Source organism: Schistocerca nitens, chromosome 1 (assembly GCF_023898315.1).
Source record: "Schistocerca nitens isolate TAMUIC-IGC-003100 chromosome 1, iqSchNite1.1, whole genome shotgun sequence".
Lineage (NCBI taxonomy): Eukaryota > Metazoa > Arthropoda > Insecta > Orthoptera > Acrididae > Schistocerca > Schistocerca nitens.
In genome coordinates, this window is record NC_064614.1 from 201,528,649 (window position 1) to 201,548,194 (window position 19,546).

Sequence of the window (19,546 nt, forward strand, 5' to 3'; positions counted from 1 at the left end):
ACACAGTTTCACAAACAACATCTATATTCTTAGCAAAAGCACAAAATAAGGAGACAGCCACTGCCTTCGTCAATACACTGTTAATGACGGCTAATCTCAGCACAGGTTTCTCTAGTTATTCTTAATCGTCACACGCAACATCCAATCACTGTAATCCAAGTAATGCCGGCGCGGTAGACGCGGAAGTTCAATAGCGGCACTTAATATCACTGAAATCACTCTGTAATTAAACTTTCTCACTTTCCCGTATAATACTAACACAAAGGGGTTAAACCGCGGCGATGGCCACTCCCTTTGTCGATAATTTGCATTAATTCAACTGCTGGCTTCTGCACAGCTCTGCCCGCCTCGCGGGAACCTACCACACCCTGACTTCAGCACATCTCAACTCTAACTGCTCTCCGCCCAGTTCTTCCCGCCTCGCGGGAATCTACCCAAGCAGCACTCGGCACTCCGGTGAACCCCCTCTAGCTCTCGCGACCTGCACACACACTACTCGATAGTTGCCCTACTGACCTGTGTGAGCGCAAACTTAGTAGTAAGGGCCTGTGGACCCCTTACATCCCCGCCCTCAAAAACTTCTTTTGAACCGCAGGTGAAAAAGAATCGGCAAGGGATTTAAAACATGGCTACATTTGAACAGAACATACAATACAAATAATTAATGAATTTACAATTTTTCAAAATAATCCTGGACTCCGGTAGTGGGCTGCCTCCACAACAATTTCTACAAAAGGTTATTACATCACATAAATGGCATTGTCCAAAATTACAATTTTTCATCTCAACCAGCAATAGTCCTCTATAGTCCAATATCAAAATGACAACACATACAGCATATATACTCAAAAATTCTTACCTAAACACAGAACATATGAATTCTACACTACCATTTAGCTATTACAGGTTTTATATCCATCCCTAGATAATCTTTGACATGAAATATGCAGTTTAATTATAATACATCACAAAATCCAATGTAAATAAACACTTCCCTCTTTCAAAAGTCCATTTTACAGCTAAATGTCCTAATCATGTCTTAGCAGGTTTATTCGGGTCCTTATAGCCCTCACTTTTGACTGGACCTCACCTGGAGTGTCCTTCGGTTTTTCGATTCCTCCGCCTCTTCCTCGGAAATCAGACGAATGATTAATATGAATCCTTGGGTCATTACTCCCTTCTCTGTTTCGATCATTAGCTTGCTTGTATTTCTGTGATCTAATAGACTCCAATTGGTCCAGTATCTTCATTAAGGCCTCTCTACCTTTAATTAGGCTCCTGGATACGGTTCCTTGCCTTTTCTGATTCAGTCTTCTTTTTATTGCAGATACCATTACGTTATCATTCAGGGGTTGTTCCAAAATCTCGTTCCATTTCCACAAATGTTTGGCAAATTCTTCCGACGTTCCTTTCCAATTACTAAGTGACTTGCGGTGGAGTAGGTCCTCAATTGCTGCACATTGATGGCTTTTGGACCAGTATTTCTTCAAGAATTCCTCTTCAAATTGGTCATAACTCGTAGTCCCTTCCTTCTTCCTGACTCCCCAAGTGAAAGCCTCACCTTCCATCCTATCTATTGCAAATTGAATCTTGTCTGAGTCCTTAAGATGTGCTGGGAAAACTCCTTTTAGCCATTTCATAAATATCATTGGGTGCAATCCTCCTTTCGGTCTAAATTTCTGCCCTGTATTACTTTGGATGCACCGATTATCACTGCTCATCAATGTAACGACCTTACCTTCCCCAACGGCTAAGGTGGCATTGCTAATTCGTCTATCAATTTCTTCTGTTTTGCTTTCCAATTGCTGCACTCTCTTGTTATCCTCTTCTCGTTGCATGGCTATAGCATTTCTCAGATTGACAGCTAATTGGTTCTGCCTATCTCCTATCCCCTTAACCGCCTCATTGCATTGTTTCTGCATCTGCGTCACCTTGGCGATTCAATGATTGCAATTTGTTTCCACTTCGTTGATTCTTTCTCCCAATTCGGCTTTCGTTACTTCAATACCGTCTTCTATCCTTTTTGTTAATTTTCCTTCCACCTTCTCCACATCTCCCTGGACTTGGTCTATGCTCTTCTGTAGCATCTTCTCTTTCTCGTTGATGTCCATCTTCAGTCGTTCCTGTAATTCCTGCATCTCCTTCTTCAGATTATATTCTATCTTCATTTGCGATGTTTGGATCTCTTGGGCTATAGTTTCCTTAAATGACTCCAGGCTTTCTTTGGTTTCCTGTGAACTCTTTTCTAACAATGCGTTAGTTTCTTGTAAACGCTTCTCTAACGATTCTCTTGTTTCTTGTGAACTCTTCTCTAACGATGTTTGTAAATCTTCCATTAGTGATTTTCTGAGATTTTTCTCTAATGATACGTTATTTTTCTCTACTGATTTGTGTAACCTTTCTTCCCTCTCTCTACTTTCTTGTGAATTTTTCTTTATCAAGTCTACCAACATCGACCACCTATCAGCGTCCTCTGAAACTGGCCTAGCTCTCATCGCTTGTCCCGGTGTCTCAGGGTAACTAGTTGAATGTGCTGATGGGCTTCCTAATGACAATCCACAATCACTAATTCCTGAATCATCCCTGTCTTCCTGTCCTATCCCTTTTCTTTCAACTACTGCCTCACAGACCTGCTTATCTTCAGAAGACATTTTTGGTTTATATTTAATGCCCAGGCAAGTAATACAAAATAACCTCCAATAACCCAAAACGCTCCTAATTACCATGAACTAATCAAACAGTACCTGCAATCCTTTCAGTTAATTCCCAAAATGATACAACATGCCTGAGTACTGAACATAACAGCTCTCAAAAAACCTAAATATTTTCAATAACAATTTCCACATATACAATTTATGTAAAAATGTTTCAAACAAGATAATCACAACATTCACAAAATCTATAAATGCAAAATCATCAGAACAATTATCATTTATACAGTGCAGTGTGCATAAGTAAGCATGCTATACTTCAGAGTATGTTTCACAACTTTTCGGAAATTACTGCAATTTAGCATTTTTTTCTAACGTAAATACCAGTTAAAAACTGTTTATTTATCGCGAAGACTGCACACTGCAATGTTACTGTTATGTTAACCCGTCGTCTTCACTCACCAACCGACGTTACCGCGAGTCGCGATGTTTTGACGTTTGAGATGGGCGTGGCTGTGCCGCCGCTGGAGCTCGCGTGAAGTTGAAGATCAGCTGCAAGGCGACGTAGTTCCCAGTCGGCCGCTCTGTGGCACTGCAGGCGGGCGTAGTTCGTAGTTCGGCCGCTAGATGTCGGGATTGCGCTCGGTATCTCGAAGTCGCGTCGCTCGCCGTGGTGTCGTGTGAAATCACCTCGCGGATCGAAGCTCTTTGGTGCAACTGCTACGTGGCTCTGCGTGACGTCACTCACTAGTTGCGTCGCCACAATACCTTGTCGTCAGCATAACAGTTTACGGGTCCACACTAAACCGTCCGATTTTCACCGTTCAAAAAATAATTTCGGTCACTATATTACCACAAAACACCTTTCTAACAACTTGTGTGACGAGATCTTGGCTCGTTTTGCTATTTTACTGTTCACACGTGTCTTTCTTTAGCGTCCACTTTTCACAGTTTTTCGCGCGGATTTTCGCATTTGCACTTTACAACACAGTTCATTGACACTATTTGGCTATTTAATATAGCAAGAAAACAGTTTTTGTCACAATCGTAATATCTTATTACTTCGTATTGTTCAAAAAATGCACTGTTCCTTATCGCGATTTTAACATTCATGCACTGTCCCGATTCCACATTGAAAAATTAGTACGACTCGTCCGAAAATTGCACTTGTCCTTTCACGGTAAGCCAAGGGTGTAACAGAACCCTTTTATTTATTTTATTGTATCCGCTCGTTCGGGATCTGAATAGCAGCCCAAAATTAGATAATTGATTAATGTGACCGTGTACCTAATGGGCTGGCAATCGGATTGGACTGCTCAGGGGATGTTACATTCCGTATTGTCCTTCGCAAATACTGTAATACGTACTGTTTGGTGACAAGAAGGACACAACACAGTTTCACAAACAACATCTATATTCTTAGCAAAAGCACAAAATAAGGAGACAGCCACTGCCTTCGTCAATACACTGTTAATGACGGCTAATCTCAGCACAGGTTTCTCTAGTTATTCTTAATCGTCACACGCAACATCCAATCACTGTAATCCAAGTAATGCCGGCGCGGTAGACGCGGAAGTTCAATAGCGGCACTTAATATCACTGAAATCACTCTGTAATTAAACTTTCTCACTTTCCCGTATAATACTAACACAAAGGGGTTAAACCGCGGCGATGGCCACTCCCTTTGTCGATAATTTGCATTAATTCAACTGCTGGCTTCTGCACAGCTCTGCCCGCCTCGCGGGAACCTACCACACCCTGACTTCAGCACATCTCAACTCTAACTGCTCTCCGCCCAGTTCTTCCCGCCTCGCGGGAATCTACCCAAGCAGCACTCGGCACTCCGGTGAACCCCCTCTAGCTCTCGCGACCTGCACACACACTACTCGACAGTTGCCCTACTGACCTGTGTGAGCGCAAACTTAGTAGTAAGGGCCTGCGGACCCCTTACAAGTTCACTACCATTATCTCGAAGCTGTCCGCGGCTCCTGGTCTTGCGGTAGCGTTCTCGCTTCCCCGCGCACAGGGTCCCGGGTTCGATTCCTGGCAGGGTCAGGGATTTTCTCTGCCTCGAGATGACTGCATGTTGTGTGTCTTTCATCATCATTTCATCCTCATTCACTCGCAAGTCGCCGTAGTGGCATTAAAGAACTTGTGGAGTGGCGGCCAAACCGCGCCGTGAGGGGTCTCCCAGCCACCAATGCCATACGCTCATCATCATTATTATTATTATCATCTTCAAGCTACAGCAGCAAGATTGGGTCTTGCGACATGGACAGTTATCCTGCTGGAAGATTCCATAACTGTTCATTATGACATCACACATTAAGCGATGCAGGTGGTCCACAATAATGTTCAAATGGTCTATAGTTGTCATGGTGCCTTTGCTTATTACCACAGGTCCCATGGAGGCCAGATGATTGTTCCCCATAGCATAACACTGCCCCCACTGCCAGTGTCCATAACATTATTTATTTGGTCCATGGGATCTAATATTACACGGTGTGCTGCGGATGTAGGACAAATATATTGATATTTACAAGATCATTGTTTACCTACAATATCCTGCAGCAGGTTTATATAAAGTTTCCTTCACTGAATAGTTCATTTGTTACAATTAAGCAAAGCCATTGTTCTAGGTATTCTTGCACAGAGGAAAAATAGTCACACAGCAAGTGAGACTTCAAGCATTTACAAAACTATATCTTGTCTTCCATACATTTTAGACTTGTTTTGAGCAGCCATTTGCCTGGATGTTGCGTACACAGGCAAACCTAGAGTAACAAGAAGCATTATTCAATTGACCCATCAACATGTTTCCATTGATCCATAGTCCTACCTCGATGATCCTGAATTCACTGCAATTGTAATAAACATGTCGTTGGGTCAACATGGGAACACCTAGGGTTGTCTGCTGCAGAGCCCCATGTTCAACAATGTGTGCTCAGTGGTGCACTCTGACACTAGATCTGTAACAAATCACCAAATATCCTGCTATTCAGAGCAGGCAAGCCACTGATCTCAACATTCCGTGATGATGCGATGACGCCAACACCACATCACTTACTCGTGATTTCACCATCCTTCAACCATTTTTCCCAGACACTCATGAGTGTCGCGCACAAACACTCAACCAGCTTCGGTGTTTCCATGATTCTTGTTATCAGGTGTCAGGCCATGACAATCTGCCCTTTGTTAAACAATGGAAAGTGCAGGGTTGTTGCCCTTCCTTTTAGTTGCTTATGTCAGTGGATTTTCCTAGTTGTAGCCAATATTATCAATAGAATGTGTTCTCCTTCATCTGTGCTCTGTTTATATACTTTCCATTTCAAATACTTGCAATGCCACCAGGAGGCATTTTAGCTCATGGTGGGCATGGTCATAATGCTTTGACTATGTCACCGATGACAGTGCCATTAAAGCAGAGTTATTAGAAAATCCTTCACCGAAGAAGGACAGAGAGAGAGACACACACACACACACACACACACACACACACACACACATGCAAACACATCATTTGTGCGAATTGTGTGCAGGGTGTCTACGTGGACAAGAAAAAAAAAAAAATTCCTGGATTTCCCGGTTAAAAACACAATTTCTCCCGGATGAAATTACGTATAAAGCGGGTGAAAATACATCCATGTTAAGTAACAGTATGCTTTCCCTTGGAGCTGTAAAACCTATCAGTCCTTTGAATCGAAAAGGTCTTATACCAGCAGAGGACGTCCCAGCACTTTAGGAAACGAAATCCAGAAAAAACAATGCGTTTGGAAAGTTGTTTGATGCGAGACAATATGCACAGAGTTTATTTTAGTATTCGCGAAAGTATATACACAAATTCCACAAATTACAGCACGATAACGTCCGAAACACTAAAATAGAGATTGCGTTGAGCGATGCACTTTTGTCACCTAGTCATAGCTCATGTCACGTGATCTTGCTAGCGAATGACGGCAGTTATTCAGAGCACAAGGCCTACGACAAAGACAGGCCGTGGCACGTACGTTATGAAGGTAGGCCGAGCTCGCTCAAATCAGCAAAGTGCGTTTCTACAGTGGTTAACTCGTAAGTAGATGTGTATGTACGAACGAGAATTGCATCGTCTATTGGCATCCACTGTTATTAGTCCTACAATGATAGGAAGTCCGTAGGCCTACTAACAGGCTCTAATTTGGCAATTAAAATCGTGCCAAAATGATTATCAGTTGCGTAGAAAAGTCGAGGTGTTCTGGCATGAAAAGACTTGTGACATTGCTCAGTAACACATTATGCAAATTTTTTTGAAGGTCAATTACACTTTTTGCCATCGATCGCATAATTTTTTATCTATGTAAGAACAACATTAAATATGAAAACTAACTTGAAGCTCGGTCTTTTTTTAGCATGTGTTACACATTAAGTCATATCAAATACAAATGTGCCGGTAAAATTTTAAATAGTGGCATAAATGACTTATCTTCTGGGCCTGACATTTTTCAAATGGCTGATCCTCAAAGTGTTACGTTTTGAATGAGAGTTATAACGCCCTGTGATTTAAGAAATTCACTGCACATTCTCACACGTAACATAAATCATCTTGCGTGGAAATTTCCTTTGAAAGTAACGCATCTCAAGCCACTATTCGTAATATTTTCTGGTGATCTGTTAGAAATGTAAACAATTGTGACATCACGCACATCGAATGCATGTTAGTTGTTACGGACGTACTGCACAATCTCCGACCTATAGCCTTTGACACTTTTCGGTGTCGGCAAACTGGTCTGTGCATTGTGTAAATTACCCATTTTCTATGCTACTAAACTTTTATTTTGGTGTTATTCTCTGATTTATGTTTCATTGCTGCAGTATTATTCAGCAGTAGTGGACTAAAGTTCTTTGTCAAGAGTATCAGGTCTTACACGACAAACCTACAAAACTTTAATTGAAATCTAAAGCAATGAAAAATCCCGGAATTCTAAGAAATTCCTGGGTTTTTCCCGGATGAAAAAATTCCCGGGTTTTTCCCGGATCTCCCGGGCCGTATACAACCTGTGTGTGTGTGTGTGTGTGTGTGTGTGTGTGTGTGTGTGTGTGTGTGTGTGCGCGCGCGCGCGCACGCGCGCGCGCGCGCGCGCGTCTGTTGTCTATTATTGACAAACGCCTTAATGGCCAAAAGCTTTAATTGTGAGAGACTTTTTGTTGTGCCTATCTGCGACTCAGCATCTCTGCTATATGGTGAGCAGCAACTTTCCTTCTCATAACATTGTTACTTTCCATCCTCGATTTTCCGTTGTTTGATGTATAATTTTGTACGCATGTTATTTTAAACTACATACCAAGTGAAAAATTAGTTAATATGAATCCATTTTCAAATCATTCTTCCATCACACTCTATGTGGCCGAAATTTTCTCTTATCAGTCAGAAAGCATAGTGATTAAACAGGGTGCAGACATAACTCACAAATTTGGAGGGACTAATTCGACACTCTGACATAAATACAAATAAAGCAAAACATAAAATTTCTTTTACGCGTGCAATGCACATATGATGCATAACTGTTTTCATTAATTTTATAGATAACATTACCAAGTCAGTGGTATGAATGTTGATACTCGGTAAGGTTTATTCATTGCAACTGACCACAGCTTCGCATGTTGCCACATAGCAAATTTTGACAAATTCTTGTCGCTTCTGTGCACAGTTAAGTAAAAGAAGTGTATTGCTTTATTGGTATGAGTAGACAAAGAGAAATATGTAACATGGTGTCAAATCTGCTGACAAACATTGTCACATACAGAAACCTCATGACAAAAACATCAATAAACACCATTACTACTGACAAATTATCTTTAAAAGTGGCTGAAAATTGTATTATTTATGGTTTATGTAAATTAAATAATTGTTCTTGTTTCACATTTGGCTTCATTCCATCACTTCTCAAAATGTGATAATTATTCTCCAAATGTTTAGCACTGTACAACATAAGATCACAATCAGCTGTTTGATAATTCTTCCTCAAAATGATGCAGTATGAAAAAGATAGTGGTGGCATGCAGCATCTCCTTCATTTTAGGAGAATAAATGTCCCTCAAGAAATCTCAGAGTTCTACTCTCTTCTGACCAACCCATTTTGTCCAATTATTATCTGGAGTTTTTGATGATTTTCTGTTCTAACAAGGAACACAAAGACACTTACAGCTGTAAAATAAATATAGTTTACTGCCTCAGCAGTGGTAGCCAAAGGTGGGAGAAGTTCCTGATCCACCTGGGCCAGCACGTACGGACAAAACTATTGGGATGAGGGCATACCCATCACCTGCGGACCCCAGGCTGACCGGTTGGAGAGGAAGCCATCTGCATGTCGTTGGAGTCCATAGTGACAGATATTGTTACTGGTAGTGATGATGGTGCACTGGAGTGGAGAGGCTCTGGCAATGAAGACCTGTCTTCCATTCCCACTAATGGCAGTGCGGGATCAGAACAGTGGGAGATGCCGGCACTAGCTGCAGGAAGCAAACCCGTTGGTGAAACCTTTACCACTGGCGTACTTAGGTTCAGCCCTGGAGTGGCCAGGGCAGACAAAGAGCGAGATGTCAAGCCCACAGATTGAGGAGGGGCCTGGTACCCATCCTGGAATGCAACTGGTTCTAATGGTAAGCCTAAAGTTGATATTTTGTGGGTGTCATGAAGAAACATGACTACATCCAAAACAATTGGCCTAGACTGTGTACCAGAAGCAAATGTTGACAAAATTGGCACTGCTGGGGGACACCTACTCAGAAGCCACAGGTTGAGCAGTGCAGCTACTGATGACCATGCAGAGAAACTCAGCAGGACTCCTGTCGTCGATTGGTGTTGTCCTGCTAAGAGCTTAAAAAATTATGAGGGCCTCCTCACCCAAGAAGTCTTCTACATACTTGAGCATCTGCATTTTAAATGTTTTGACAAGGCATTCTGCCTCGCCATTCGAATGCAAATGGAAGGGAGGCACCATGGCATATGGAATGCCAATATATATACGGAAGTCCTTGAAAGATTGCGCTACAAACTGAAGACCATTGTCTGAAACCAGGGAGCCAGGTAAACCTTCTATGCAGATTATCTTCAACTTACATTCACCACGTCAGGCTCTACACAAAGTTGAGAAGAGTCCACATTGATTTCACTGATCATTTTTTAGACACTTTCTCATTATTGGTCACTGATGCTTCTTCTTGTTATCTACATCTACATCCATACTCCGCAAGCCACCTGACAGTGTGAGGCGCAGGGTACCTTGAGTACCTCTATCGGTTCTCCCTTCTATTCCAGTCTCGTATCTGACAGTTTTGCTTGCCATCATGGATATAAACTCCAGTGGAAGACTCTACAGGAGAGACGCTCAGTAGCTCAGTACGGGCTTTTGTTGAAGTTTCGAGAACATACCTTCACCGAAGAGTCAAGCAGTATATTGCTCCCTCCTACGTATATCTCGCAAAGAGACCATGAGGATAAAATCAGAGAGATTAGAGCCCACACAGAAGCATACCGACAATCCTTCTTTCCACGAACAATATGAGACTGGAATAGAAGGGAGACCCGATAGGGGTACTCAAGGTACCCTCCACCACACACCGTCAGGTGGCTTGCGGAGTATGGATGTAGATGTAGCTGTAGATGTAGAAAACAAGAAGAAGCATCAGTGACCACTAACGAGAAAGTGTCTAAAAAATGGTCAGTGAAATCAATGTGGACTCTTCTCAACTTTGTGTAGAGCCTGACGTGGTGAAAAAACAATGTACTGATCTGATCACTTATGGCAGGCCATGACAAGGTGTTCCAATGCCCAGTCAATGCCTGGCCAAAACACATGGTGGTGTGCCAACAGTTTGCGTGAGAGATTCCTCAGTGATCCTGATGCAATAAGCAGAAGACTTCCCGCCACAGAGCTGCTGGGACCATGATGCAGGAAATAAACCTTTCTGTCAACAGGAGAATAATGGCATCCAAGAGGGAGAGGTGATGGGGCAGCATATAAAAATTCTGAAGTGGGTCTGATGCCCAACCCTGCAGATGGTCGGACCATCCATGTTGTTTCATGCATACAACCTGTAGCAACATCATATCCATTGCCACAGGGGCTGCAACATGAGAACTGATGAAGGGGAACCCATCCACTGTGTCTCTTGTCTCCAGTTGAAAACAAAGTAGCTCCTCCTGGTTGAACAAAAGGTCAGGGCCCATGGAGAACTGGGACAGAGCAACCACACTCACATGTTGATGTGTGGGATGAAAACGGATCTCATAATTGTACTGGGACAAGAACAGAGCTCAATTCTGGAGATAAGGACATTGGCAGTTTAAACAGGGAGAACAAGGGGGTACTTAAATGTAATTTGTACCATACAAGAACATGAATTTTTTATTAAAGGCATAAACATAGCAAGAGCATCTTTTTCACATGAGAATAATGTTGAGTCAAATTGAGTGATTTGATGCAAAGGCAAGAGGCTATTTGGAGCCATCTGAATGGCAAGGGACCAGGACTACCACCATCCTATAACTGAAAACGTCTGTGGCCCAGACCAGAGCTTGCTGCATTGAAATGTTGCAAGACGTGGCACAGAGCACAGACAATCCTTATGCTGCACAACAGCACACTCACAAGCAGCAGACTAAACAAAAGGAGCACATTTCTGGAGGAACAGATGCAAGGGATGGGCGATAGTAGCCACTTTGGAAATGAACTTGTGATAGTATGCCACTGTGCTGAGTAATAGCTGTACCGTAGGTGCAACTACAACGGAGGGGTATCTGTTGAGAGGCCAGACAAACGTGTGGTTCCTGAAGAGGGGCAGCAGCCTTTTCAGTAGTTGTAGGGGCAACAGTCTGGATGATTGACTGATCTGGCCTTGTAACACTAACCAAAACAGCCTTGCTGTGCTGGTACTGCGAACGGCTGAAAGCAAGGGGAAACTACGGCTGTAATTTTTCCCGAGGGCATGCTGCTTTACTGTATGATTAAATGATGATGGCGTCCTCTTGGGTAAAATATTCCGGAGGTAAAATAGTCCCCTATTCGGATCTCCGGGCGGGGACTACTCAGGAGGACGTTGTTTTCAGGAGAAAGAAAACTGGCGTTCTACGGATCGGAGCGTGGAATGTCAGATCCCTTAATCGGGCAGGTAGGTTAGAAAATTTAAAAAGGGAAATGGATAGGTTAAAGTTAGATATAGTGGGAATTAGTGAAGTTCGGTGCCAGGAGGAACAAGACTTCTGGTCAGGTGAATACAGGGTTATAAATACAAAATCAAATAGGGGTAATGCAGGAGTCGGTTTAATAATGAATAAAAAAATAGGAACGCAGGTAAGCTACTACAAACTGCATTGCAAACGCATTATTGTGGCCAAGATAGACATGAAGCCCATGCCTACTACAGTTGTACAAGTTTATATGCCAACTAGCTCTGCAGATGAAGAAGAAATTGAAGAAATGTATGATGAAGTAAAAGAAATTATTCAGATTGTGAAGGGAGACAAAAATTTAATAATCATGGGTGACTGGAATTCGGTAATAGGAAAAGGGAGAGAAGGAAACGTAGTAGGTGAATATGGATTGGGGCTAAGAAATGAAAGAGGAAGCCGCCTGATAAAATTTTGCACAGAGCACAACTTAATCATAGCTAACACTTGGTTCAATAATCATAAAAGAAGGCTGTACACATGGAAGAAGCCTGGAGGTACTGACAGGTTTCAGATAGATTACATAATGGTAAGACAGAGATTTAGGAACCAGGTTTTAAATTGTAAGACATTTCCAGCGGCAGATGTGGACTCTGATCACAATCTATTGGTTATGAACTGTAGATTAAAACTGAAAAAACTGCAAAAAGGTGGGAATTTAAGGAGATGGGACCTGGATAAACTGACTAAACCAGAGATTGTACAGAGTTTCGGGGAGAGCATAAGGGAACAATTGACAGGAATGGGGGGAAAGAAATACAGTAGAAGAAGAATGGGTAGCTTTGAGGGATGAAGTAGTGAAGGCAGCAGAGGATCAAGTAGGTAAAAAGATGAGGGCTAGTAGAAATCCTTGGGTAACAGAAGAAATACTGAATTTAATTGATGAAAGGAGAAAATATAAAAATGCAGTAAATGAAGCAGGCAAAAAGGAATACAAACGTCTCAAAAATGAGATTGACAGGAAGTGCAAAATGGCTAAGCAGGCATGGCTATAGGACAAATGTAAGGATGTAGAGGCTTATCTCACTAGGGGGTAAGATAGATACTGCCTACAGGAAAAATAAATAGACCTTTGGAGAAAAGAGAACCACTTGTATGAATATCAAGAGCTCAGATGGAAACCCAGTTCTAAGCAAAGAAGGGAAAGCAGAAAGGTGGAGGGAGTATATAGAGGGCCTATACAAGGGCAATGTACTTGAGGACAATATTATGGAAATGGAAGAGGATGTAGATGAAGATGAAATGGGAGATACGATACTGCATGAAGAGTTTGACAGAGGACTGAAAGACCTAAGTCGAAACAAGGCCCCGGGAGTAGACAACATTCCATTAGAACTACTGACGGCCTTGGGAGAGCCAGTCCTGACAAAACTCTACCATCTGGTGAACAATATGTATGAAACAGGCGAAATACCCTCAGACTTCAAGAAGAATATAATAATTCCAATCCCAAAGAAAGCAGGTGTTGATAAATGTGAAAATTACCGAACAATCAGTTTAATAAGTCACGGATGCAAAATACTAACGAGTATTCTCTACAGACGAATGGAAAAACTGGTAGAAGCTGACCTCGAGGAAGATCAGTTTGGATTCCGTAGAAATATTGGAACACTTGAGGCAATACTGACCCTACGACTTATCTTAGAAGCTAGATTAAGGAAAGGCAAACCTACATTTCTAGCATTTGTAGACTTAGTGAAAGCTTTTGACAATGTTGACTGGAATACTCTCTTTAAAATTCTGAAGGTGGCAGAGGTAAAATACAGGGAGAGAAAGGCTATTTACAATTTGTACAGAAACCAGATAGCAGTTATAAGAGTTGAGGGGCATGAAAGGGAAGCAGTGGTTGGGAAGGGCGTGAGACAGGGTTGTAGCCTATCCCCGATGTTATTCAATCTGTATATTGAGCAAGCAGTAAAGGAAACAAAAGAAAAATTCGGAGTAGGTATTAAAATCCATGGAGAAGAAATAAAAACTTTGAGGTTCGCTGATGACATTGTAATTTTGTCAGAGACAGCAAAGGACTTGGAAGAGCAGTTGAACGGAATGGACAGTGTCATGAAAGGAGGGTATAAGATGAACATCAACAAAAACAAAACGAGGATAATGGAATGTAGTCGAATTAAGTCGGGTGATACTGAGGGAATTAGATTAGGAAATGAGACACTTAAAGTAGTAAAGGAATTTTGCTATTTGGGGAGCAAAATAACTGATGATGGTCAAAGTAGAGAGGATATAAAATGTAGACTGGCAATGGCAAGGAAAGCGTTTCTTAAGAAGAGAAATTTGTTAACTTCAAGTATTGATTTAAGTGTCCGGAAGTCGTTTCTAAAAGTATTTGTATGGAGCGTAGCCATGTATGGAAGTGAAACATGGACGATAATTAGTTTGGACAAGAAGAGAATAGAAGCTTTCGAAATGTGGTGCTACAGAAGAATGCTGAAGATTGGATGGGTAGATCATATAACTAATGAGGAGGTATTGAATAGGATTGGGGAGAAGAGAAGTTTGTGGCACAACTTAACTAGAAGAAGGGATCAGTTGGTAGGACACGTTCTGAGGCATCAAGGAATCACCAATTTAGTATTGGAGGGTAGCGTGGAGGGTAAAAATCGTAGAGGGAGACCAAGAGATGAATACGCTAAACAGAATCAGAAGGATGTAGGTTGCAGTAGGTACTGGGAGATGAAGAAGCTCGTACAGGTTAGAGTAGCATGGAGAGCTGCATCAAACCAGTCTCAGGACTGAAGACCACAACAACAACATGCTTGCTGTAGGGGTCCAAATCATGTCCAACAGGCTACTACATTCTCTCACAATTATTATCAACAACTATGTTATCAAACCAACTTAAAGCAAAACTACTGAAGAAATTACATTGAACAATAAGCCCATTCACCAGATCCAATTATACATCAGAACAGGGGGTGGTCATCCAAGATCTTAGGAAAACATTAAAGGTTTAAACTTCCTGGCAGATTAAAACCATGTGCCAGACTGAGACTCGAACTCGGGACCTTTGTCTTTCACGGGCAAGTGCTCTACCATCTGAGCCACCCAAGCACAACTCACAACCCATCCTCACAGCTTCACTTCTGCCAGTGCCTTGTCCCATTAAAGATTTTATTCCATCAGGCTGTTCCTCGAAGACCATGTGAGCCAATAAGATGTGTTACCTCTATGGTTGTGAGGAAGATCAAAGTAGCTGCTGATTACATCATAATAGGGTGCCTTGAGAGGAGTATATAAACACCTTCTTTTTTTTAACAGTCATATGACTTCATAGGTCACATGTTGATTTTTAGGTGAAAACTATCAAGGTTTCCTAGAACAATTTCTGTTTACTAGAGATCCTTTACATGTTTTGTTGGAGATTGCTGATAGAAAATTGCAGGCATAAATTGTGGAGTTTTTAAAAATATGATGACATCAATACGTTTTGTGTTTAATGATCACTACTTTGAATGTCCGCAGCTCGTGGTCTTGTGGTAGCATTCTCGCTTCCCGCGCATGGAGTCCCGGGTTCGATTCCCAGCGGGGTCAGGGATTTTCTCTGCCTCGAGATGACTGGGTGTTGTGTGTCTTTCATCATCATTTCATCCTCATTCACACGCAAGTTGCCGTAGTGGTGTTAAAGAACTTGTGGAGCGGTGGCTGAACCGCCACACGAGGGGTCTCCCGGCCACCAATGCCATACACTTATATACTACTTTGAGTAACTGGTGTGAGTTTCTACAGGAGTTCTTTTTCTTCCATGATGGCCAAGTATTCTATAGGAGAATTTGGAGAAACAGTTCTCCATCCAGCAATGTTAAACCTGCCAGCATATGACAGTACACAAATGATATATTGAATCTGTGGGACCATTAGGCAGGGACATTAGATATTTTTCACGAATACCTACATAAATGTTTTTAATATTTAAAATATAGAAGAATCAATGACTATCTGTAACACTGTGTATAACATAAAGTGGTGGCTCACATCAGCCAGAATTCCACAAAGAGCACATTGTTCGTTATTTATCTTGGTAGCTGCATCTTTGGAAAGTTTTGTTTTTTGTTTTATTTTGTAGAATGGGTACATAAGAAAAAAATACTGCTGATTTGTGTCATAGTGTGTTGACTAAGTTTTTTTTTTCACAATAAGTGTTTTTTGTACCCCAGCAAAACTACAAGTACCCCAACAAAACTACAAATCATGCTGGGACCTACAAGACATGAGGCAAGTACGAGATGCCATGTATGTGTGGAAGTTGCAGGGCTACACTGGCTCAACATTTCATGATGTTTAGGAGCTGGAAATAAAAATTTTATATGAGTCCTGAGAAGCTTGGTAATTCAGTAATAGTCAAATAGGCCTATTCCTCTAGTACATGACAATGATTGATGTATGAGAAGCAAACAAATCTTTAATTTTCACCATATTGATAGCTAGACAAATCTGCAAAACATCTCATCGTGGAGATTTTGTTTGCAGGTCAGTATGGCTTGGAATCCAAAAATTTCAGCAAAGCTACTAAACCAGACCACAAATTCTCATCAGTGACACTATTGAAAAATCATTAGAGGGCCACCCAAGCAACTGTCACCAGTGAAATCTGTGAGTGACACACAACAAAGAGATTTGGTTTCATACCTAAGAATTATACCTACAAGGTAGACTGATGAATCAGAACATTATGACTGCCTACTTAATAGTGAGTTGGTTCGCCTCTGAAATAAAATACAACAATGGTTCTGTATGGCATGCATTTGACAAACCTTTGGTAGGTTTCTGAAGTATGTGGTATCAAATATCTAGGCAAAGGTTACACAATTCCCATAAATTATGGGCCAGAGCTTAGTGAGCACAGAACAGGCATCTGATAGCGTCACACGTGTTACATCAGGTTCAAATCAGTTGAATTTGTCGATGAAGACACCAACATGACTTCACTATCCTGCTCCTCAAGCAACTGGAGCACAATACTGGCCTTGTGACACTGCTGTATTGCTGTAAGGTACCACTGCCATTGGGTAACACATCAAACATGAAGGGATGCAAAGGTGTGTGGTTATGATCATATAGTCCACTGCTGCTCCTATGGAGGCCCTGGTGAATGTCTCCAATAACATAATACTGCTTCCTCCAACAGATGCTTTTTATGTTTCAGGTAGCTGTACACTTGGATGACACCTTATCTGGACACGACACTAGAACTGGTGTAACATTAAATGTGATCCATCTGATCTCGTTACACATTTACATTGACCCACAGTCCAATCTTTATGATCCTTTGCCCACAGTAACCATAACTGATGATGTCACTGTGTCAACCTGGGAACACATAAGGGTCATCTGCTCCACAGTACCATCTTCAACAATGTGCACTAAACAGTGCACTGTCCAACACTTGTACCTGTGCCAGCACTGTACTCTTAGCATAAGATCTGCCAAAGGTTGCCATCTGTCCTCCTTTACAAAGAGTGCAAGCCTTTGACCTCCACATTCTGTGATGAGAGATGGAGATCGGACACCTTGTCACCTACTTGTGATTTCAATGTCTTTCAACTGCTTTCTGTAAATGGTCGTGATAATAACATGCAAACAACTGACAATCTTCACCATTTCCAAGATGTCCATTTCCAAGAGCCAGGTCACAATAATTTGAATTTTGCCAAAATTACTTATGTCAGGGAATTTCCATAATGGAAGCCTATAACATTGCTAGAACAGTTACTCAGTCATCTGTGCTCCATTTATATACTTTCCTTTCCAATCACATGTTTGTAATGCCAACAGGTGGCACTTAAGATCATGGTGAGCAGTTTTGGCTCCTCGGTATATGTGCTTGAAAAGCTTGATGTAATGCGACACATAATTCCAACTGTTTTACAGTTCTAATCAAGCTGGAAATTCAGCTATTGCTGGTTCAGTGTTCTCACAGAAATTATTAAGCTCCTGTCAACAAATACTTCCTAACCTAAAATCAAACTCCCATTTGTTGAACTTACCACAGGTGTTTCCTGAAACTTGCTCTAACACGTTTCCTGAAACTTACTCTAATACCAACTGTACTGATGGTCCAAAGATCCTATCATTTAATAACATAAAGAGAAGTGGAATAACTTGAGGTATTTGTTGCTATGGAATCAATCTGCAACAATGAATTTATTCAGTTTAGCACTGACATATTCCACTACACTAAATGTGTCATTCCTTTTGGGACTTTAGAACATATATGCCCATTAACACTTGCATTAATCGTCAGATTCATCCATTGTCTCAAACAGGAAAGCTGCAAAACACTGTAGCCATGTTTAAGTAATTGTATATAATGCCTTACCTGTCCACATGACAGAGATTCTGCGAGCACCCCAACATTTTGCATTGTATTCTTCCCAGGCCCAGTAAGTGTCAACACAAAGGCATATAGCATGAGGGCCTGCCGGCCTCGATTTACACACAGTTGAGGAAGAACAAGCACCACAATGCATCTACAAAATAAAACAATGATACGGTATTTTTCATTCTAAATAACTCCAAACATGATAGTGTTAAATCTGACAATTATCTTTGATTTTAAATTTCTTACACACACACACACACACACACACACACACAAAAACACACACTGACTGACAGATCAAAGTATTCTGTGACCACCTGCTTGACAGCATGTCGGTCTGCCTTCAGAAAGCAATACAGCAGTGATTCTGCAAAGAAAGGATTTGAAAAGTCTTTCAAAAGTTGCTGAAGGTACATGACACCTGTTGCCTATGCACAATTCTGGTAAATTATGGACCAATGGTTAGTGGGTGCAAAGCTGTTGCCCAGTATCTTCCCAAATGTGTTCCATCAGTTTCAAATCAAGATAATCTGTTGACCCAACCATCACTGTGAGATCACTATCATCCGCCTTGTGACATGACAGGCTGAAAAGATATCTGCGGTGGCTTGTTTTGCTTCAAGTGCTTAGGTGCTCATCTGTGCACCAGTCTGAGGTTTGATTGGTGCCTGGTAGTCATGGAGAAAAGGTGTGGCAGGACACACGTGCTGCTGTCAGATTTATCAGCAACTGGATGTTACATCATGGAAGGACGTTAACAGTTCCTAAAAATACAAACATCATGATGCACACTTGGAGATGGAGTGTAAATCACTAAGCATACATCAGGGCCCAATACACCAAAGAAGAGGGATTAACTATTTTGATGAATAGGCTGGTAATGGAAGCGAAATATTTAATACGCTAATGGGTGGAAAAGGAAACAGTTATGACTTTTCGCAATAACATCCAAGTCTATCCCTGCCCACTCCCAATCCCAACACTTGCCAAAAGGACCACATACCTGTGGAAGACCGAGGTGCAAGATGTGCCCAATCCAGCCACTCAGCACTTCCTATTCCAGTCCTCTCACAAATTTATCCTACCCCACAGTGGCCAGGCCACCTGTCAAAGCAGCCATCTCATTTACCAGCTCTGCTGCAATCAAAAATGGTTCAAATGGCTCTGAGCACTATGGGACTTAACTTCTGAGGTCATCAGTCCCCTAGAATTTAGAACTACTTAAACCTAACTAACCTAAGGACATCACACACACTCATGCCCGAGGCAGGATCCGAACCTGTGAACGTAGCGGTCACGCGGTTCCAGACTGTAGCATCTAGAACCGCTCGACCACCCCAGCTGGCCAGCTGCAATCAC

General features: G+C 41.7%; 1 protein-coding gene across 1 annotated transcript in view; it reads right to left on the reverse strand.

Annotated features, from left to right (window-relative positions):
• Positions 1 to 19,546, reverse strand: part of LOC126236889 (DC-STAMP domain-containing protein 2) — a 291,191-nt gene that overhangs the window by 232,469 nt on the left and 39,176 nt on the right. The window contains exon 4 of the mRNA XM_049946567.1: positions 18,185 to 18,335. Within this exon, the coding sequence (XP_049802524.1) occupies positions 18,185 to 18,335 (151 nt within the window). The remainder of the gene's footprint in view (positions 1 to 18,184; positions 18,336 to 19,546) is intronic.